The sequence below is a fragment of the Poecilia mexicana genome, unplaced genomic scaffold (genome assembly GCF_051168715.1).
Source record: "Poecilia mexicana isolate PSO_F unplaced genomic scaffold, ASM5116871v1 scaffold_2, whole genome shotgun sequence".
NCBI classification, from domain to species: domain Eukaryota; kingdom Metazoa; phylum Chordata; class Actinopteri; order Cyprinodontiformes; family Poeciliidae; genus Poecilia; species Poecilia mexicana.
In genome coordinates, this window is record NW_028263371.1 from 869,897 (window position 1) to 893,294 (window position 23,398).

The window sequence follows — 23,398 nt, forward strand, 5'->3', positions numbered from 1 at the left end:
AAATGTAATTTACATGATCAAAACAACAAATAAAACATTCCAATTATTTAAACATTTAAAGTTTTCTGTCTTTATGTTGGAGTTGCAGGTGTCACAACATTCTGCAATTCCACACTTACTGTATAACAGTTTAGAAAAGTAGTTGTAGTGTCTCTTTGTTCCTTTGGTAGGTAAATAACACATGAAGACTTCTGACATTGTTCACAATAGTCAGCTGTGTACAGCTCATAGTCTGTTAATGCCATATTGGGTCAGATTGCAACATATAAAACAAAAAGACTCCTGGCTTGTCCCGATGTATCACATCCTTCATCTTCAGTGTTTCAGTTATTTCATTCTGAACTGCAAAAACTTCATCTGGGGGAAATATCTTCCTGGATGGTGCATTGCTGTAAAGAAAAACCTCATAAACAATGGAGTCTCTGTAGAAAGTCCAGATACTGAACCACAAACCTTCTAGTAATATTCAAGTCATAATGCTATGTGTTGTGGCATTCATCCAACAGTTGAAGAATGAGTTGGAAAATTTGCAAAACTACATGGTCGGCTGAAGATTAACATCCACTCTGTTGAAATCATCTGTGTCATTTTGAATTTCATCTTCTAAGTTTTCTTCTGCTGATGAATCCTCAGAAATTTCTTCAAAATTTGTCACAATTTCCTTGCTGGTTTCACATCCAGGTCCTTTATGTTTCCAGGAAGTCTGGTAAAGACACTGTAATGTCTGTGTTGATAAAGAGTTAACTGTGGTTGTTAAGGTAACTCACTCAACCTGTGAGCAAGCAAACACATCCAGGTCCATTTGGTCATGAGGAACATTGACACTTTCAAAAACAACAAAGTCTCCTGATGCCTTTACTGTTAAATCCATAGTTGTGGTTTTGACGGTAACTTCCTCATCCTTAGAGGAATCTTCCATGTCCTTTTGGTCTTCATGGTTCAATGTCCAAACCAAAGTATTTTGATCTCTCGTCCTCAGAGCTCTCTACTAAAATGTCTTTGCCTCTTATGCTCTATCCTAACAACTTTTCAACTCCCGTTGTAACAAGAAATCCAAGGTCCCATAAATATCAAAAATCATCTTGACTTGGTGAACAGTTAAAATGGTTTGTAAAATCAGTTTGAAGTCGTCTCTCTGGAATCGATCTACCTCCAACCAAGTTGAGAAGCAAACTGAGAATTCTTGTATTCTTTTATCTCTTTGAACTCTTATGACATCATTGATGAGAACATAGAGGTTCTCATCAACATGATGATGTCAAACAACCTGTGTCAGGTTCTTGTTTGTTTTAGTTGCTATGGAAACACAAGGAGTTATGTATGGGGTAAGATTACTGTCAATTAAAAATGCCTGCATAGACATGTAAATTTGTAAATGTAAGTCAGTAAATGTGCACACATTAAAATTTAGCATGTGTTCTGTTTTCCACCTCATACATACCATGTAAAAATCTGAGATTTTACTTATGAGAATACTCATGAACAAATAAATTAAACTTATTTTTGATAGGTTTTATAAAGAGAGTAGGTATTTTTTCCAGAAGTTAGACACACATCAGTCACAGTTAGAAACTGGCTCTATCTGCTTGATCTATTTTGAACTGTGGGTCAGGAGGATCCTCTTAACCCTCCGATGTGTAAATGGGTCTTTTTTGACCTGATGAGGTCTTTATTTTTATTTTTTATTTTTTGCAATATCTTTGTAATGAAAAGTCTTCTTTTGGAAACTTCATCAAACACATCAGCACAGATGTGACTGATATTGATCAGTCACATCTGTGCTTCCATCCACTGCCATGCTGAAACATGGAGCTCCACACAGATCAGTAGTTGGTCTCTCTTCCATCTGCCTCATTGTTGTTGAATCAGATAAACACAATGTTTAGATGTGTTCTAGTCAAAAACCACTAAACCTTTTTCAGCATTCTGGGATGCTTAGACAGTAAATAACGTTTAACATACACTGCAGATATTAGTCTTAAAACTCTTCATTTTGCACTACTTTCACTGAGGTAAAGCACACATTACTCTAAGTGCGATAATACTTTGCTTTGTTTACACGTTTTAGTCTCAAATCACTAAAACTCTTCTTTTTCAGCATTCTGGGATGCTTAGACAGTAAATAAAGTTTAATATATAATCCAGACATCAGTTACTTAAAACTGTCAATTTTGCACTTCTTTCATTGAGACAAAGCAACTTTTTCCTACTTTACTGTAACTGTCTGGGCGGTTCTGGATTGGGGCTGTTTCAACGACAGTTCTGTGAGATCTTGCCTTAAAAGTGATTATTTAGGGGTAGGGTTAGATACAAACTGTTAGTAAAATGAAAGGAAGGCACAGAAAGTCCTGATTAGTCAGTGAAAATACATTTGTGTGTTTGCATGGCCTGCATGTCAACTTGGAGCCTTTATGTCATCACCTTGATTTGCATTATAGGACCAGGAAGAGCTACGACATGCCAACACCCTGGAGCTTTCAACGATCTGATGGGGATTGCTTCAGGACATCTGTTTGCACTTGCTTTTGTATTTTGAATGTAAACATATTGCCAGTCACTAGGTAGTGTACGTAAAATGGAGTTCCTGATTAAGCTCAGTGTGGCTCATTTTATAAATCTGCTTCACAGGTGACTGATGGGAAACAACAGGCTTGGTAATAATGAAGAGATATGAGTTTTGTTGCCATCTAAGCAAAAACATTTTAAAAGGTATGAAAAATAAATAAGATATTAGAGATTTTTGGGTAACGTTTCTACATTCACAAATAGTTTCTAAACCACCTTTTGTGAATAAATACATGTATTTACTGACCTTTTTGAACAGCACATTGAAAATGTAATATAGGCATTATCTCACAGGAAACTATGAAATGTGCCAACACAAGACAGGAAAAGTTGTATTTTGTACTGTGAGTTGGAATAAACAAGATAGAGATTTATATTCTAATTCGCATTCTACTTTATATTTAAAAAGCATATGTAATTTGGTCCTTCAATACAAACTGTTTTTGTGAAAAACAAAATAAGCAAAAATATGCCATGATTTGCCATGACATCCTCAGAAGATGTGAAGATTATAATTATAGATATCTCAAAGAATTTTAAAGATTGTTTCTGCTGTTTGTGGTTTTTGACACTAGTTTGTTGTCCCTGTATTAGAAATTCTATTTCAAATACATTATTTGCTTTAGCTATTCTTATAGACTGGAAGTCTGTTAAATAATGACAAAAACTGAAAGTCTGGAGGAATCAGAAGTGCAAAGAAGCATTTGTCCCTGACAGATTCCTACAGTTTTTGTTTTTGCTGTTTTGTCACACAAATCAAAGATAACTGTTTTCAAATGATGATTTATCCCAGGAAAAAAAATCTATCCAAGCTAAAAAGTAAATGACCTCTTTGTTGAATGAATAAATTAACTGTTATGAACCACATCTTATAACACCTGGTAGACCAGTAGTGTCAACAAACGTACTTATATAGAGCAAATCCAACAAAATTGAGATTAAATGTCTTCATTAAGCAATTTTATGCCACAATAGAAATGAATTGAGAAATTTGAGACATGCTGTTGACATCCGTGAGTCTAGAAAGAGTTACTAAGCAGTTTGAAGATGAACCACAGGAAGAGTCACAACACAAATTGAGAAAACATCCAGGACGTCACAAACCATCATAGAACAACATCTAAAGTCGTGCAGGCCTCACTAGCCTCTGTTAAGGTCAAAGTTCATGATTCAATAATAAGAAACGAAACTGGTGTCAAGCAGAAATTTTCAAATTGACCAAAAGATCCACCTGCCAACAAACATCATGAGTGAGATTATCTAACTCTATTAAATCCTCAGGTCATATTTACTCAGGTTGTCTTTGAAGTGACTGAAGAGCAAAAACACAAAATCAATCTTAACCAGGCAAAAACCTTTTCATAGCACTATACAATATTCAAAGTATGAAGGGATCACTAACCATATTTTCAGTAATATTTGAATTCACTCGACATTTTTATTTTACGTCATCAATATTTATCATGTCTTACACCAAGCTTGAACGTTTCTGATGTCCACAGTGACTTCATGCGCATACAAATGACTGACACTTCAATAGAAAAGGTACCAAAAGCAGCTTTTGTACACTGGTATTTTATTTGTGAATTTACATGTTGTTCTACCTTCAGAATGCCACGGACTTTAACTGATCAGATTATGTCCATGTTGTCAGCATGTAAAAATAAAGGAGTCGTCTCATGTGATTACAAGGCCACAGCGATCTGTCTGAGGTACTGAGCAAAGGAAACAGTTGGAGGACCGGGCCAAACAAAAACACACAATGCCTGGCAAAACCATGAATACCACTCCACGTTTTGAATGATTTCTCATATTACAACCACAAACATGTAAGTATTCATTTGGCATTTCATGTGATAGACCTACACAAAGGCAAGGCTGCACATAATAGTGAAGGGGGAGGAAAGGGACACACGGAATAAAAATCTGAAAACTGTGGAGAGCATCTGTATTGAACCCTGTTTACTTTGACGTCCCCAAATAAAAACCTTCAGAAATCCCAGAGTGATTTAAAGACGTGAATTCCACCAATCTGCCAATTATACATCCAGCCTGTTGGCTGGACATTAACTGACCTCTAGATCAGACGCCCTGATGCTCGAGGTCACAGAGTATGGGAAGCATCGCAATAACCGCTGAGAAACAGAAAATTAAGGAAAATGAGGACTTAAGCAATATTACACTTGAAATATTGAGCATATTGCATAACATTATTTCCTCATATAGTGCAGTCCTGCCATTGCCAATGTATGCACTACTCATTGTTATCTATCACATAAAGTACAAATTTAACTTATTGTAGTTTTTCTTGGTTGTAACTTGAGAAGATGTGATAAAGTTCTCAGGGTATCAATACTTTTTCAAGGCACAGTGACAGCAGCGAGATTTACCAGATTCTGATACCCTGAATTAAAAAAAGGGAACAATCAGAGCTAATTAGCAGCATTATGGTAGTGAGTCAGTATTTCTTAAAACATTAACATCGTCACAGACAGTAGCACACAGGGATCTGCAGATTAACAGCTAAGCAGGCAATAAGGCTTCTGTGTAAGATCACCAATTTACCACTTGTCAAGTTAGTCGAAAAACAAAAGTAACTTTTCTATAGAAACACGACAGAAACGAAGAGAGGTTCATTGCATCTTGCTCTTTGCAATTGTCAACTACAGAAGTAACAGAAGTAACCTCAGAGGGTAAAACAGCTTAATGTGGATTTCAGCTTCAGGTCTGTTGCATGTTAGAGAGGATTCCCCTCCTCTGTGGATTGGTAAGGCGAGTAAATATCACTCTATTCTAAATGGAGAGGTCGTCTGTGACTGCAGTCAATTTGCACCAGGTCTGGTGTCACTTCCAGCTCGGCTTCGTGGCTTTGCCAGACATCAACGAGTCTCTGAGCTGCACAGACTTTTCAGAAAAGCTGCTGGTCTTCCGAATGCTGCCCCGTGTTGATGTTGGAGGCGGGGTCTCGCTGCGACCGGCGCTGCGGCTGGCCGCCTTGACGCTGTGCACCCGCCGCAGGTGTGTCACTGGAGGCTTTTCTTCGTTGCTCTGAGGTGTCGGTGAGGCCCGGTTCTGCTTGGTGGAGGTGCGGCGCCCCCGGAGTGAGGGGCTGCGGGACGGGGTGGTGGGGATGGATGGAGGGCCCAGATCCCTCTTGGTCCTGGAAGATGAAGCTACAGTGTTTCGGGCAAAGCTGGGGACGTTGGAGGAGTTCTTAGCGCTTTGCGGTTCTGAGCTGCTGTTCTCGGAGGAAGGCCCCCCGGGGGGTCCAGCCTGAGCCTGGGCCTGAGCCAGAGCCCTCATAGTGGAGCGGCACATCTTCTCCTCATGTACAGGCTTTGGGATGTTTCTGAGCGGTTTGGCGCTCGGCTTGTGGAGGGAAGCTTTCCTCGGCGTTGAATCTCGCGCCCATCTAGACGCTCCCCCCATGAGGCCACCCCCCCTCTGGACCTTGGACTCATCAGGAGGAACGCTTGAGTGTCGAGGCGGTCTCGCTGTCTTCTCGGCTCTTCCTCTTGCAGGAGTGCTTTGGTCACGGAGGTGTCGGTGTGCCTCTCCGCTGTTCTGGACTGAAGCTCTGTCTGTCCTCCTGCTGCTGCCCGTCCTGTTCACCCTGCTGATGGGGACAACTTTCCGGACTCCTTGGCTCTCGCCGCTGGTCAAAGTCCGAACCCCTCGACCCCCGCTGCCCTTTGACACTTTGTTGCTCTTTGAGTTCAGCGGTTTTCTGCCTGCTCTCTGGTCCTTCTCTGCAGCCTGTTTCCCCTCTGCCGTGTCGCAGCTCTCTGTGTCCCAGTCCTCTGTGGTGGCAGATGCAGCCACAGATGTTACATCTGCAGATTTGGGCGCTGAGAGCTCACTGGTTGAGATGGACTGGTCGTTGCAGGAGGAATTTGGACCTTGCTGGCTTTCCAGATCTTTGCCCCACTGAGGAACAAACTGAAGGCCTTCTTTGGTGAGAGATGAGCTTTCAGCCTCGGAATAATCCAGCACCACGGAGCAGTCTGTTTCGGTGCAGTCTATTATGTAAAACATGGGCTTCTTGTTGGACACAGAGGTATCCAGAGGGAGGGGAGTATCACAGGTTGTGGATGAAACTGTGCTGCAGTCCTTGTCGTCTCTCTCCCTCTCAGAGGAATCTCCTGTCTTGTCTTTACCTTCCCCTGCCTTTGGATCAGCTCTTTTCTCCAAAACCTCATCAAAGACGAACCTGTCCTGATGTCTGGGAGAACATTCTGCCTCCTGTTCAAGTTCAGTTACCACAACGTCGCCACGGCTGACAAAGTGCTTATGGTCGCTGTTGTTGTTTGGGCTCTGCAGGTCAAAACTTTGAGGAGCTTGAACTAAAGTGTGCTTGTCCACGCTAACATTCATGAGGCCAGTAACAGCTGGGTTGGGAAGGCGGGCGGGCTTCTGAAAGACACAGAAGGGGCGAGGCAAAGCGCTGCTCTCCGAAACAGACGAGTAATTATTGTTGTCATTGACGACTTCGTTATCGTTGGATCCAGAGGAAGAGAAGCTGGCCAGAGAGCCAACAGGCTCTGTTTCTGCATGTGGAGACGTCGCCTCTCTGTTGTCATCCTGACCAAGAATCCACGGTACAGTGTTCCTGTGGAGAGGCCGGCTGGGCCGGGGCAGGCTGTAGAACCTGGAGTAGCTGGTGGGGTTCCCTGCGCCTCCGAACAGCTCCAGGTAACCCTGGAGCTCGCAGTCTACTATGGAGGTCATAGTGTGACGGTGGCGGCGGGCGCTGGCGGAGCGTCCGAGCGGACTGTTTGGACTCTGGGATCTTTTCTGGAAGAAGTCCAGCAGGCCTTCCTTGGTGAGCATTTCTACGTCGCTCTCGCTGCTGCTGCGGCCGAAGACGCTGCTGTGATCCTCAGCGGCCCACGCAAAGCGCTTCTCCTCCAGCTCCCTGAGCCGCCGCAGTCTGGCTGCTTCCTTCAGCTCACGCTCCCTGTTGTCCTGAGACGAAACAGGAGCAGGAAAACTTTAGGAATTATGAGTAATGAGAGATGTACACAACTTGTAAATACCATTACAATTACACGCTTTTCACATATTTATTTGTAAAAAAAAAAAAAGAAAATGTTTGGAAGCATGTATACTTTTTCTCCTACCTCTCTATAACAACCAACTTCATGTTGGTCTATCATAAAAAAGTTCCAATAAAATGCACTGAGGTTTGTGGTTGCCACTTTAGAATATATGAAAAAAGTTAAAAGGTCTGGATACTCGTACAAGGCAGTGTCTCTCGCTGAATACTGACAAACACTCAATACTGGCCAACACAAAAAATACACAGTTCATTTTCAGTGCAGAACCAGACAGTTTACAGATGACTAACTCTGACTGGTCATTCATACAGATAGACAAAGGCTCCTGGTAATGAAGTTCTTTATTACTTTGTTTGGTGCACTTCAAATGTAGATTGAATATTTTAAATTAAAGTATAACAAGTACAAACAGATTGAAGTATTTTGTGGTTAGTTGTGGTTAGGCAGCTTCATGGTGTTTATTTCTATTTAAACAGAATCTTTTTGTGAGCTGTGTTTTCAAAGTATTCTCATATGTCAGAGGTTTTTCTCATTTTTGTTGGACTCATTTCAGCTACTGCTGATGAAAAATACTTACTATCTCTGCTGATGCATAACCAAACTACCTACAACAATCTATGAAGCAATACTGCTCATTGTGCTTTTATTTTGAAATCAGACACACAAAATGAAGCAGTGACCAAAAAGTTCCAAACAAGTTGAAATAAATCACTCTTTTAAAAATGTAATTTATTACACTTTTTTTTAGAGTGAAGCATAATTTCACTCTAAAACAATGACCGTTGTTTTCTACCACTGAGATGGGGATTTTTTCACCACACTGAAGCTGCTTCTAACTTTTTCATTATTGCTCTGACTAAATGTACTGTATATATATGTTTTTCCTCCACTGAATAAACAAACTAATTAAATTCTGGATTTTTCCAAAATTTTTTGTTATTGCAATAAAAGATGAATGCATTTTGACTGTTTTAATAATCTCTACCATAGCTGCTAAACAGTGAAAATATAGCATCTTTCCATTCACACTGACCTTTACAGCTTTGTTGAATTTAATGCAGAAGTCTTGAAAGATCCGGAAACACTCGTCCAGCTTGAAGGTGTCCTTGTCTTCACAAAAGAAGTCGATGAGAGTGTTGCCCTCTTTTCGCAGTTCCAGCCTGCGCCTCTTTAAGTCCTGCAGTGTCTGCGCTGAGCTCTGAGAGCAGACAGACACCAAACACAAACACACGTTTTCTCAACCATCTACTATTTTACAGATGCCTCTGTGTGCAGCAGCTGAGTCAGAAGCTTCAGAACTCTGGGCCAGTGTTGTGGTCAAGACAACCTAACCCGAGACCAAGACAAGACCAAGACCAGAGTGTATCGAGACCAAGTCAAGACCAAGACCGAGGGAAGTCGAGACCGAGTCAAGACCAAGACCAGCGCCCCACGCTACATGATACGATAAAATGTGAAATATGATCAAAATTACTTCTCAAATTGATCTGAAAGATCCACATCCCCATAAAAACACCTAGATATTAAATACTTAATACATTTTACCAGTATTAAAAGCAGAACAACTTTTTGTTCTGCTTTGCTTCCATCTCTGTGCTACGATCCGCGGTGGTCTCGTGCCATCCCTAAAAAGATAATGCCCTGGGTGTTTGCCCATATTGCTCATGTCAGAAACCACCACTGTCTGCACCATTAAACATAGCAATTGAGGTAATGCCCTTACACTCAACTATGAACACTGACCAAGGAGCAACAAGCAAGAAGTAACCAAGCACAAGGCGCTCACCGTGACTGTTCTCGCCCTCTCCTGCTACATGAAGCCAGGTAGTCTGACACCATGGAAGACTACCATTACATCTGTCACTTTGAACGAAAACAATCAAAGAGCAATGTGCATGCTCTGTGTGCTCTTTCATTCTTGTGTTTTATTTATTTAATTAAAAAATATCAATGTACATAATTAAATAAAATAATGATAGCTACTACAGTGTACGCAGAGGATTACAAGAACAAAGAAGAGTGTTCTATCAGGTCAGCATACGCTGTCAGATCGTCATATGCTTAGCACAAACTCACGGCTATATCTGTCAGACACGTCATTACCATATAATTTTTTTAATTAGCAACATAGAATCATAACGTAGATCATCATACACTTTACTAACAGTTGTATGGCATCCTTAGCGGTTAAATAGGTTAATGAGTTTTACACGGGCGTGTGTTGTAGTTGACTGCAGCTGCAGCCAGACCCTGCTTTAAATACATTTTGAAACCAGGACAACGTTTGTATATCTATAAAGTTATCATGGAAAACAATTTAATGACTTATTTTTATCATAACTTCTTGCATATGGTGAACTGACAACTCCTCTGACTGTCCCACTTCTTCATGCGCAGGCATGGTACTCACTGCATGTATGCTATTCTGACAGCATACGGTAATCTACTAGAACGACTCTCAGTGACACTCCAGTCCTATCTAATAAGTAAAGAGACGAGCAGATGAATCGTACTGTTCCTGAATGTCGCATCAATATATTGCAGACTTTTGGACACAGCGTTGTCCCATATTTGCGAGAAGTCAGTCAACATCTCCGCACAATAATTCAGCGCAGTGAGTGACTTTTTTTTCCATCACAAATGCTTATGTGTCTCTGTACAGCTAGCTTTGCTAACATCACGTCAACGGAGCTTACCTTCTTTGAGCTACTTTTCTAAGTGACGAAAAAAGTTTGACGTTGTCCCCACCGTCTGTGAAAGCGAAGCGCTGCTGAGTGGCCATCGGATTTCTTATGATTTATGCAGCGTTATTCTATTACTATTAGACAGACAAGGGGAAACACTGTTTTTGGGTCAGAGGTTAGATTTAGGACTAAGGTGCGAATTGAGTTTTGGTTAGGGTTCGGGATTGGGTTAGGATAAGGTTAAGGTTTAGCCTGTAGAAATGAATGAAGTCAATGGAAAGTTCTCACGAAGATAGCCACGTAAACCTGTGTGTGCGTGTGCGTGTCTGCTGTGTGACATCAGTGCAGCAGCTTCACCTGCAGAAAGGGCTCCAGCTGCAGCTGCAGCTGCTCTTCTCCTTGGATTTTCTCCTCCAGGGATTTGATCCGGACGTATAAGGAGGAAAACTCCAGCTCAATGTTTTCAACTGAAATTCTGCACAGAAACAAGAAAGAGGTCAGGAATTCCCGACAGATATACATTCACACCCCTCACACACTCTTCGATTGCCCCGTCCCACAGGACTCACTCACCTCACCTCATTTGGACTTCGCTAATGCATATTACCCTTTCTTTCTATGCAGTTATTGCATCGCTAGGGTTAAATAACGTTTTTTGAATCGAATTGAGTTGAACTGACTTATGGTTAAAACACAAACCTCAGTCAGTTCTGTTGATTTGATTCAGACTTTAAGAACTGGAGGACTGCTGGGAGGAGTGCAGAAGTGATGCAGCCTCTGCAGTGCAGGAGCTGCACTGAACACACACATCTGACCTTGGGAAGCTAGAAGGACTCGCACCGCAATGTGCATGTGACACAGGCCAGAGTCTTCAGTGAATCCACTCAACCTCTTCAAAACTGATTCATGACTCTTCAATCATGCAGGTGCTAAGCTTAAATATCGATAAAACCTTTGGATGGGAGAGTATAAATATGTATTTAATATCAAATGCAAACACCAGACGGAAGTTTTGGTTCACCTGGCTGCACTCTGTACATGCTGCAGATTCTCTGGAAACTTTAGTAACTTTTCATCCTTCTTCTTCGCCTCCTGTGTGGGGAAACATCAGACAATTTACATCACAACACTGAATACTGGGCTGGATAAAGTAGGATGTGTGCTGTTTTGAAGACACATGGACGTTTTATGGAGCTACGTAAGTTTGGTGATCCAGTTTTATCTCTTTAATGCTTTTGGTCACCATCTGCTCTCCAAACATCCCTCTGGGAATCACAGTGTTTGGTATTTCCTCTTCCTCTTACAGCAGGACTAAAGTTTTGGGAGTAAGGATGGATCTCAACATAACTCACTGGTGATCCAGGGTTTGTTGTTAGGGAAGCATGATTCCTGTCGCAATTACACCACAAAACCAAACCCACTGTGTTTATGTGTAGCTTCCAGAGTGCCAGACCCTCCTGGCTTTCTGAAGGTCTTTAAAAGTTTTTCTCATGACTCTGCTTTTCTCTCCAGTTCATCTACCTAACCAGGACAGAATATTGTTCAGAGCTCACTTATAAAGCACAGCTTATATGTGAATCATGCTGACTTTTCTGCAGCTAGATGGACACTTATGCCTTACTTCTTGGTCACTGAGGTTCGGTACTTTATTTTTCCTGTTTCCTTAGAAGCGGCCCATAAAATCAGTAAAAACATCTAAAGAAGCAGCCAAAGTTCAGCAACAAGGAAAACAAAGCAACAATAATCTCCTTAAATGTTGTCACTTTGAAAGAAAAACACAAAAAATAAGTTATATGAATCAAACTTGTGCTATAGATATGCAGCTCTTGAAAAATATTGAGAGAACACCGCAAAATGATCGGTTCTCTGATTTTACTCTTCATAGGTAAATGTTTGAGTAAAATGAACATTGTTCTTTTATTCTATATACTAACATGTATCTGAAATTCCAAGCAAAAATTTAGTATTTATTTACAGAAAATGAGAAATGGTCAAAATAACCAAAAAAGATGGTGCAGTGCTTTCAGATCTCAAATAATGCAAAGATAACAAGTTCATGTTCATTTAGAAACAACAATGTTAATGTTTGAACTCAGGAAGAATTCAGAATGGAATAATCATGAGGCTTCAGTGCAGTGGGTGGTCTCTTAATATTATATATATATGTATATATATGTATAGACAGACAGACAGACAGACAGACAGACAGACAGACAGACAGACAGACAGACAGACAGACAGACAGACAGACAGAGAGAGAGAGAGAGAGAGATAGATAGATAGATAGATAGATAGATAGATAGATAGATAGATAGATAGATAGATAGATAGATAGATAGATAGATAGATAGATAGATAGATAGATAGATAGATAGATAGATAGATCGATAGATCGATAGATAGATAGATAGATAGATAGATAGATAGATAGATAGATAGATAGATCGATCGATCGATCGATCGATAGATTATATCTCCAGGTTTACTAACCATAGCAACAAAGTGCAGCAGGTTCATTCCCGGCTTGTTGGCCTTAGTGTCGGCCAATGAGAGAAGAGACGACAGCTTAAATCCAACAGCATTTCCTGCGTAGCCGCCCTGTGGACAGATAGATATTCAGCAGAGGCAAAAGGTGATCACCGTGTCTGAAACACAAGCAAAATGTTATCAGAACACTGTAGATGAGTACAGCTAATTGTTCTGTGCAGTAAGCATCTCCTCATGCACCTTTACAGTGCCAAGTAAAACTTTACAATATCAAAATCATGTTTTTACAAAGCTGAAAACTAAAATGTGGTAAGTTTAACCCTGCTGCTGTCTAAAATGATGGGTTAATTAGATCACATGAGTTTTTAACTCTGTGCGCAGTCCGGTGGAGTCGCACCGAGCTTTTATGAGTTTTTTTTGTTGTTGTTATTTCAGAAACTGATGGTCTGATGGGACGACCCTCCCACTTCCCCGCTGTTTGACTATGACATTTGCTGCACTACTCCTGAGTGTTGCGCTAAAACAGCAGGAGGGTTAAAAGAAGTTGTTAAAAAGAAGGTGGCCTGAATCAGAGAGTAAATATGATTTAAAAGTACAAATTTCACATAATATGTAGAAATCCTCCAGGCTAATAACTAACCCTATATGTGAGTGTTTAATGAGGCTAAACTCTTACAGCGTTCATGATGTTTCCAGCCTGCAGGACCAGATGAAGGATGGCATGAAGCTCCTCACAGTTCATCAGCTCTACAGGACAGGAACATATTAGAGACTCCAGAGGAAAACATCAGCTCAAGGATAACAACACAAGTTCAGACATTCTGATTTATCTGTACATTCATATTTTTTTTCAGTCTGATTTAGTACAAACGTTAAAAGATTGAAGCTGAAAGTTAAAATATGACTGTGCAAAAATGGAAAACCTATGGAGCTTACTTAAAATGTCAAAAACTTTTATTTAAATGCTAAAACTGAAAAATATGTCAGATAAATAGGACTGAATATTTATGAAATTGAAATATGTTGGTTAGGTTAGAAACTGAGCTCTACCAACAGCTTCATATATAAAGCACAAACAATATGCGGAGCCATATTTTATGTGCATCATACCTTCAGTAGCAGCTCGGATGACATCGATGTCATGGCTCATCGCAGCGCTGCAAGGTGAGAACTCCTCACGGAGAACCATGGCCTCAATCCGAACTTCAAACCTACAAACCAAAGCAGTAAGAGGAGAGCTGCTGAATCTCTTTTTTAAGAGCATTGACTTCTGGTTGTTATTTCAAATGTTACTGAATCCTGGGGGAAACAGAACATTTTTCATACATGGAACTGAGTTTTAGATGGCTACAGTTGAACTGGTTATTGATTTACCCTTTATAAATAGGAAGAACTGTTTTTTTTCTCCTCTCACTGAGATTATGCTAGATAAAACATATTTTTGTTTTAGTTCTATTATGAAAACCAAAAATATTTATAATTGCTGAATGGCAGAATAATAAAAGAGATTTTTTTTGGTGTTGTTGAGATTTTAAAAAATTTCCTTAAAGTCTAGTCGGGCCATTGCCTTCCTGTGCAAGTCCACTCAAAAAAACAAAGTCACTCCCAGCACAGTCTGGTCTTTCTTCCATTCACTTGGATTCAATCCAGTAGATTTTCTACTGGCTAATCAGTGAACAGAAGGAGCAGTTTTAAAAGGATGTTGAGTTTCTGTGCTGTTTTAGAATTGCAGTCTGTCTGTAGTTTAGCAATGGCAGCAGAGGAAGTAAATGAAACCGTTCAGTCCATGTTGGCCACATTTCCAAATACTGAATTTATGTTAACAGCCGCCTCGTTTGAATCGGCTCTTCTCTCTTTACAGTTGAGGGTGGTCGTTTACAGTGCAGGCAATTTCAAGTAAGCTTCATAGTGTCAAACTGGCGCATTGCATATGTCACAGGCAAATGTTAGAGATTGGGAAAAATTTAAACCTCAACACAGGCCACGCCTCCAGGAGGCAATTTTTTCTCACTAGCTGAGAGCCCAGACCCTCGGGAAGAAGCAAATAGCGTAGGACAAGGGTCTGGTTTTTAACAGGTTATTAAAGTCAAAAGTTCACATCAGTATTAGGCAGAATCACCTTTTAAACTGGGTTCAAATAGTTACAGGTCTGCTTTCATAACAGTTGTAGAAAATATACAGAAGACAATCCAAGTGAAGGGGAGAAAGTCCAGACTATGTTGGAACTGAGAATTGTTATTGAGCTGAATTGGGCAGGAAGGCAATGACCAGGAAACCATTTCGAGAGTCACTAATTAAAAAGCTTAAAATAAATGCAGCAATGGAACTAAGCATGGCCTCAAGTTTATACTGCCTCTTCCAATCATTCCATCTGGAAACTAACACCAAAATAAATTTCTGATTTTTCTACCAATTAAATAAGATTGAGGAATGTTGACTGTATGAACTGTGTTATTCAGCAAAACATTTCCAGTCTCCTGCAAACTCCATGGAAAAGTTATGAAATCATCTTCATGCAGTACTTCAGGATAAACCCTGTATTATCTGTCAAAAACTGCTGACTCCAGATTCCCTTTTGATGGAAATGCCTTTACATGCACCGCTCCACCACTGAGACCAACTTACCGTGGCACCTGGATTAGGAGGTACATAAAGGAATCAACCAGTGTCAGCTTGTCTGGGTCTCCTTTAAAAGCCTGCAGTTTTTTGATCTGCAGAGAAGATAAAAAGCGAGCGGAAGCTGAGCAGAATCTATAGTGTTTTTTTTTTAGACAAACTGTCTTTGATGAGTATTTTCGCCATTCATACGTGAACACAGGCCAAACACACAGACCTCCTCTGCATCGGGCAGGAGCTTCAGCAGGTCTTTGAGCAGCTCGGCTCCATAAATCTTCCCCTCTCCACGTCGGATGTCTTCAACAATGGAGCGGTTTGACCTTAAAGACAAACATCTAATTTTACTTAAGCTGTGCAGGTGCTTTCTGTGAATGCCTGTTCCTCCCTCGTGCTCACAAAGGCACCAAATTGAAGCTAATTCTGATTATCCACTGACCCATCTTATGCGAGGGATGTAAACAAATGAGAAACTCCTCCCTTCAGTTATCTTAGACGTCAGTTTTTATCCAACTGCTAACATTTAAACTGGACAAAACCCATGCTGAGCTGCACATGGATTCATGTGTCTCAGCTGGGTATGTGAACACTGAGTGACTAAACATAAAATAAATCTTCAGTCAGGCTTCATCTTACTTCAGAACCTTTTTATTCCTGTAACCTTATATCTGCTTACAACACTACAACAAAAAAGAGAAAGGATCTCAGAAGCTCATACAAAGTAAATGTCAAGTTGATCACCTTTCACAGTGTGTGAAACATCAACAGGTTTGAAGGATTATATCAAACAGACAGAGTTACATGAAAAAGTCCTGAATCATTCTCCCTCCTCCACTCATTTCTAGGTATTTCATTGAGGCTTTTTGAAGTTTGTTTTGGCTGGTTCTGATCATTCTAGTATGAATAAAACAGTATTGTGACACAAGAAAGTATTTATTTGGTTTTCTCAACATTTTCACACCACAGACTTAATCTAAAGCTGAGTTGAGTATTTGTTTTATAGAAGAAACAAAAAATGTCATTTGCATAATTTAAAAAAACATACAAAACATTCCAATTAGGTAAACATTTAAAGTTATGAGTCAAATTTACACTAATCACAAATATAGCAGAAATTACAGCAAACATCTACAATACACAAGAAAAAGAAAAGAGAAATGTTTTTTAATGTTTCAAATTGTCAAAAAGAAGTTTTTCTATGAGCAAAGCAATACTAGATAAGATGTGAAGTTTCCACTTGATGAAGGTTACCATCACTCACAAACTAGCTCTTAGTTTATAGCACAGATAAAATGAAACTCATCATGATCAGACTTGATGAACCAGAGATGGTCTCCTTTTTTCTCCATGGCTCCATTGGTGTCACAGTTTTCTTTTGGTTCGCCTGTCTTTATGTTGGAGTTGCAGGTGTCACAAAATTTTCCACACACAGTTTAGAAGAGTAGTTGTAGTGTCTCTTTGTTCCTTTGGTAGGTGAATGACAGGACCAAGGTTACGAAAAATACGTGAAGACCTCTGACATTGTTCACAATAGTCAGCTGTGTCACAGTCTGTTAATGCCATATTGTGTCAGACAGTCTGACACATAAAACAAAAAGACTCCTGGCTTGTCCCGATGTATCACATCCTTCATCTTCAGTGTTTCAATTATTTCATTCTGAACTGCAAAGACTTCATCTGGGGGAAATATCTTCCTGGATGGTGCATTGCTGTAAAGAAAAACCTCACAAACAATGGAGTCTCTGTAGAAAGTCCAGATATCTCTTTGGGATACTGAGCCACAAACCTTCTGGTAATACTGAAGTTCATAATGCTATGTGTTGTGGCATTCATCCAACAGTTGAAGAATGAGTTTGAAAATTTGTGAAAGTACATGGTCGGCTCAAGATTAACATCCACGCTGTCAAAATCATCTGTGTCATTTTGAATTTCATTTTCTGAGTTTTCTTCTGCTTAAGAGGATTCTCAAATATTTCTTCAAAATTTGTCACAATTTCCTCGCTGTCACAGTTTGGTTTCACATCCAGGTCCTTTATGTTTCCGGGAAGTCTGGTAAAGACACTTTTTTGTAATGTCTGTGTTGATAAAGAGTTAACTGTGGTTGTTAAAGTAACTCACTCAACCTGTGAGCCAGCAAACACATCCAGGTCCATTTGGTCATGAGGAACATTGACACTTTCAAAATCAACAAAGTCTCCTGATGCCTTTACTGTTAAATCCATAGTTGTGGTTTTCACGGTAACTTCCTCATCCTTAGAGGAATCTTCCATGTCCTTTTGGTCTTCAGGGTTCAATGTCCAAACCAAAGTATTTTGATCTCTCATCCTCAGAGCTCTCTACTAAAATGTCTTTGCCTCTTATGCTCTATCCTAACAACTTTTCAACTCCCGTCGTAACAAGAAATCCAAGGTCCCATCAATATCAAAAATCCTCTTGACTTGGTGAACAGTTAAAATGGTTTGTAAAATCAGTTTGAAGTCGTCTCTCTGGAATCGATCTACCTCCAACCAAGTTGAGAAGCAAACTGAGAATTCTTGTATTCTTTTATCTCTTTGAACTCTTATGACATCATTGATGAGAACATAGAGGTTCTCATCGACATGGTGATGTCAAACAACCTGTGTCAGGTTCTTGTTTGTTTTAGTTGCTATGGAAACACAAGGAGTTATGAATGGGATATGATTACTGTCAATCATTGTCCATTAAAATGCATGCGTTGACATATAAATTCATAAATGTAAGTCAATAAATGTGCATAAATAAAAGTTTTATATTTGTCCTGTTTTCCAACTGATACTTTCTGAATACACTTAACAAGTACTTTGGTCATTTTGAAGCCCTCAACAACTCTCCTGTCATCTGGGTGAGGAGATACTCAGACTGGAGACAGCTGATGTTCAGAGGATCTTGAGAAGACTCAACATGCATAAAGCAACAGGTCCTGATAACAGCAGGTCCTTGAGACCTGGTTCTCAACAACTGTGCTGACCAGCTGACTCACGTCCTCACTGACATATTTAACACCTCACTGAGCTGTGCTGTCATTTCATCCTGCTTCAAAATGGCCATCATCATTCTAATGCCCAAAAAACCCACAATTTCATCACTGAATGACTATTGCCCTGTTGCTTTCACTGCCATAATGATGAAGTGTTTTGAGGGGCTGGTGAAGGATCACATCTTCTCAAAACGTCCCTCCTCTTTTGATCTGCTCCAGTTTGCCTACCGCTCCATCTGCTGCCCAGAGGATGCTGTGTCCACCACACTGTACTGGAGCCTGAAACACCTGGAGGAGAAGACTACTCATGTGCAAATGATGTTTCTGGACTTCAGCTCAGCATTCAACACAATCATCCTCCAGCGCCTGATGAGCAAACTAACTCCCCTTGGGCTTAAGGCCCCCTCCCCCTGAGTAACTAGCTGCTGGATTTCCTCACAGACAGACCCCAGTTTGTGAGGGTTGGGAAAAATACTTCAAGGGTCATCTCCCTCAGCACTGGCTCCCCCCAGGGCTGTGCACTGAGCCCACTGCTCACTGCCCTGTACTGAGCAGTGGGCAGTACTCAACCTGCCAAGCCAGGTTCAGTATGAACCACGTCAATAAGCATGCGGACGATACGACAGTGGTGGGTCTCATCAAGAACAACAATGAACTGGCCTATAGAGAGGAGGTGAAACATCTGGTGGACTGGTGTGATGCAAACCATCTAATCCTGAATGTCAACAAAACAAAATAAATTGTTGATTTCAGAAAAAATCAGTCAAGTAGTGTCAAGAACATTAAATTCCTGGGGATACTGATCTCTGAGCATGTAGATATTGAATAAGAGGGGTCCTAGGTTTGAACCTTGGGGCACCACACGTGTGACTTCTGTCCACTTCAATGAGAAGTTTTCTATTCAAACAAAGAAATTCCTGTTCTATTCAAACCAGCTGAATACAGGACCAGAGAGTCCGACTCAACTCTCTAGTTGTTTCAGTAACATGTCATGATCAACAGTGTCACATGGTGCACTGAGGTCCAACAGAACCAACACTGTGGTTCTACTACAGTCTGTGTTTAATATTGATATTACTGAACACTTTGACTAGGCCAGTGAGCCTGGAAACCAGACTGAAAGACATCAAAGCGGTTGGTTATTGTTAAGAAACTATTTAACTGTTTAAGTAGCTTTTTCAATAATTTTGCTCATCAAATTGTTTATCAGTATTATCACCATAGAAAGATTTTCTAATATAGTGGACCCCTTCCCATAGCATGATGTTGCCACCACCATACTTCACAGTCAGGATGATTAGCAGGTGATAGGTAGTTCCTGTATTTTCCAAATATGTCAAATTTTAAGTGAGGAGTGGCTTCCATTTCTGTATTAGCAATGATTAACATTTTTATTTCTTGGTCAAATCTCTCTGACCAAAGACCTTCTTCTGCCATCTCTTTCCTGCCAGATCTAGTGCTTACAATTGTCTTCTGTTTCCACATAGATAGACCACAGTGATTTTTGAGTTAACAATACAGAATATATGCCAGAAAAGCAAGAACAGTCAAAATTGGATCAAGTAAACCTAAAAAAAAAAAATACAACCACGAAACACATCCAAATTATATATTTTTTGTTTTTATTCTTCTTGTAATAAAATATAAACAGCACTGAACACTAATAAGTAAACTGAGTGGAATTAATTTCACATTACATAAGGACCTGGCCTTATGTAATGCATTAGACAGAGCAATAATAAAATGTGACTGACAAAAAAAATAAAAAAGTCCCAAACAGAAATAAACGCTGTTGCAGTGAGGTCAGTCAAATGGCTCAGTCAAATATAATTTAAATATATTGGAGAGCTATGCAAATCTGTTGTCATGGAAACCCTTTTTGAACTCTGCTGTGACTATCTGTTTCAGTATGGTTGAACTCATTTTGAGATTAGTTTCATAAATTTAATCTACACACTGGACTAGGGGTTATCTGCCAAATATTCTCACTCAAATCACATCCATCAAATTGATTCAGGTTTCAGCACAGTGAGGAATTAAACTAAACCTAAAACTGAGAATATGCTAAGAGATGGCATCAGGTATGTTTCTCACAAGTCAAAGAAATTAAATAAAAACATGTTGAGTTTTATTTTTAGGAGTGTATTTTCATTAAAAGGGAGCAGATGAATTAAAGCCCGAGGATATGAAGGCAAATAAATGCTTTATAGTAATTTTACTGACAACATTACACTTACAAATATAGATATAATGATAAGAAGTTATCAGGAAGTATGGAATTTTCCCCAAATTTTCCTCTAATTTAAATTCATAACACCTCTGTGCCTGCCCTTTTAAATATGCCTAGTTCTTCTGCTTTTTTTATTAGTCTGTCAATAAAAACAACAAATATAATGCTAAATAACAGTGGGTTTATTTAGATTTTTCCAGCTGTTATAACATTATCACAGAGCCTTCAAATAAAGTTTAGTAGTTTAGAAGATGTCATAGACAGATAATCAAATGTTTAACGTTATAAGGCCGTTTGCATCATTTGAATGAATGTGTTATGTTTACTCATGATTGTTATCATGTAAAATTTGGGAATTTTAATCCCCAAATGTATTCACAGAGTGAAGCATCTGCAACAAGTGAACATGTACTTGTGAGCATGTTTAATTTATTGATTCATTAATTTGTTGAAAACTCAGTCAGTTCTGAATTTGGCAAATTTCTATGTAATTTGTTGTGTTCTAAAGTTGTTTTTACACTTATATACATCTTATATATGTTGGCATTTCTAAAACTTATGTGGAGAAATAAGAACATTTCTGAAGTAAATGAAGCCTGGCCTGGCGTAGGCTGACAGGAGTGAGGCTAAAACCTTTGCACCATCGGCCCTTTTGACCCTTCTGACCAACACCAGCAGGTGAGGCAGGTGAAGCGTTTTGCCCAAGGACACAAACAACAAGGGTGGACAGACCGGGAATCAAACCGGTAATCCACTGACTGCAGAGCGAACTCCTACCACTGACGCATCATTAATAAGTAATAATAAAAAGTATCAATATACATAAATAGATTAAAAATAATAATGGGAGTTTAGTAGTCTAATGGCATGACGAATGAAGCTCTTTTGTTGTCAACCTCTGAGGTTTTCCATCCATCACTATCTGCTCCCAGCCTTCCATCAGCGACAGACTCCTTGGTTCTTGCACCTCTTGTCTCCTGACCATTTAGTACTCTGGCCTTTGGGGTTCCTTTGCCTTCAACATTGGCACTAAGGATTCTTCAGATATTGCCATCAACCTCCAATCCTATAACAAACCTGTCCTTGCCTCTTTCATGAATCTGAGCCTCCGTTGCTGGTTTCCAAGGTTCCTGTGCCTCCATCAACAGCCTATCAGAGCCTTTAGCCACTGTCACCAGTCCTCTGTCCACTGCCTCCTGCAACTTCCAAACACCTTCACTACAAACCTTTAGTCTCTAAGCCTCTTTGCTGGAGACATTCTGAACTGGTCTCCACTGGCCACTGCTTTTATTTTTCATTTCTGGCCCTCCTTCCGAGGCCAATCCACCAACCAGGTCTGGTTTTATGTTGTTGTTTTTTTTAACACAATGTCTTATATTCAGCCATGGCCGAGGGATCCCATTGTCGATTATGTTTTTTTCTGTGCTTGTATTTCTCACTTTCTTGTTCCTTTGTGATCAACCTTAGTTTTTGTTTTTACTTTTGATGAGACTGGATTCTTCTGTTGCTTCTTTGTTGCTGGTTCCTGTTGTTCCCTGTTCCTAAACTGTCCTGTTCTGCTCTTTTTGTAAGCTTACATTTATTTTTATTAAAAACCTCAACTTTACTTACCTCATCTCAGTCTGCTTCTGGGTCTAACTACAACCATCGCAGATTAGAACATAAAACAACTATAAACATTAAACAGTATACTGTGGAAATCAGTAAAACAGCATGAAATAACCAATGTTTGGTATTTACAGCAAGAAAAAAAAATCAACTGTGTGTCTTATGGACACAATTCAATCTGGTCTTTCCCACTTAGAACTGACTTACTTCTTAAATTGCTTGAGGAAAATGCCCACATTCATTCCTCTTTTGGAGTCCAGGATGCTGACCTGAAACCAGAAAAAAATGGAATACGATTTAAATATAAATAGAAAAACAAAGACCCATCTCTAATGCATGCCTGTGTTTTAACACCACAACACAATCCATTTCCACTGGGTCACAAGATTTGGTTGTAAACTAGTAAATCTCTCCAGATTGATTAGACTCCTGGGTCCCTACAAATGGTGCACCAATAAATCGCCCAGACAATAAATCGGCCCGATTTTTTTTAATTTTGGGAAATCAGTGATCAGCCAATGCTTAAATGAGTAGCATTTTTTTTTAAAAAAACAATTACTTCTAAATGTGAGATATTTTTGCCCACTGAATAAATGTACTTGTGTTAAAAGTTTGATTTGTATTAATATTTCACTGTGAGTTTATTGTGTTGTAACATCACTGAGCCGTTTTTATCAGCACTCGCCTCATTCCTGCTGTTGTCCTTAAAGGAGCGGGACCTCGATATACGAGTCGAGGTTCCAGTTGTTGCCGTTGTGCCTCGTAAAGCCGAGGCTGCATCTTCCTGCTGCCCGAACAGCTCCTCAACAGAGCGAACGTCGATCTGGTACTGCTGCTGCCGCACCGCCAGCGTCCAGATGTTCGGCTTCCCGCGCACCTTCTCCTCCGGGATGGGCTTCCAGAAGAAGCTGCGCACACGGCGCTTTTTCCTTGGGTTGTGGTTGGCGGGCGTCGTCGCCAGGGGAGGGGGAGGTGGAGGGGGGAGGGGAGGAGGCGGGGGAGCTTTATGCTGGGCCTCATTTAGGGGGTCAGTCTGTCCAGACATAGAGGACGGGTCGGAGGTAGTAATGGAGGAGGTGGTGCAGCTGCTCTCCTCGCTGCTGCAGCTCTCTGGCTCATTGGTTGGAGATGAACAACTCATAACCAGAACTACAAG

The 23,398-nt window shown here is 40.1% G+C and overlaps 1 protein-coding gene across 1 annotated transcript; it reads right to left on the bottom strand.

The window, feature by feature from the left end:
• Positions 1-4,124: 4,124 nt before the first annotated feature.
• fhdc1 (FH2 domain containing 1) lies at positions 4,125-23,398 on the bottom strand. The gene is made up of 11 exons (XM_088008638.1): positions 22,928-23,398; positions 22,450-22,511; positions 15,627-15,729; positions 15,419-15,504; positions 13,904-14,004; positions 13,470-13,540; positions 12,797-12,904; positions 11,328-11,398; positions 10,664-10,781; positions 8,656-8,820; positions 4,125-7,530 (listed from the first exon to the last, which is right to left on the bottom strand). The coding sequence occupies exons 1-11, from the start codon at positions 23,381-23,383 to the stop codon at positions 5,410-5,412; spliced, it is 3,462 nt and encodes a 1,153-aa protein (XP_087864764.1). The 5' UTR covers positions 23,384-23,398; the 3' UTR covers positions 4,125-5,409.

What these genes read in the sequence shown, in the direction of transcription:
- fhdc1 (XM_088008638.1), bottom strand. Translation starts at nt 23,383, where the DNA reads ATGAGTTGTTCATCTCCAACCAATGAGCCAGAGAGCTGCAGCAGCGAG. An exon ending in TCCTGCCCGATGCAGAGGAG is followed by an intron (nt 15,505 to 15,626) that starts GTCTGTGTGTTT and finishes TCTTCTCTGCAG; the next exon opens with ATCAAAAAACTGCAGGCTTT. An exon ending in CTGGAAACATCATGAACGCT is followed by an intron (nt 12,905 to 13,469) that starts GTAAGAGTTTAG and finishes ATCTGTCCACAG; the next exon opens with GGCGGCTACGCAGGAAATGC.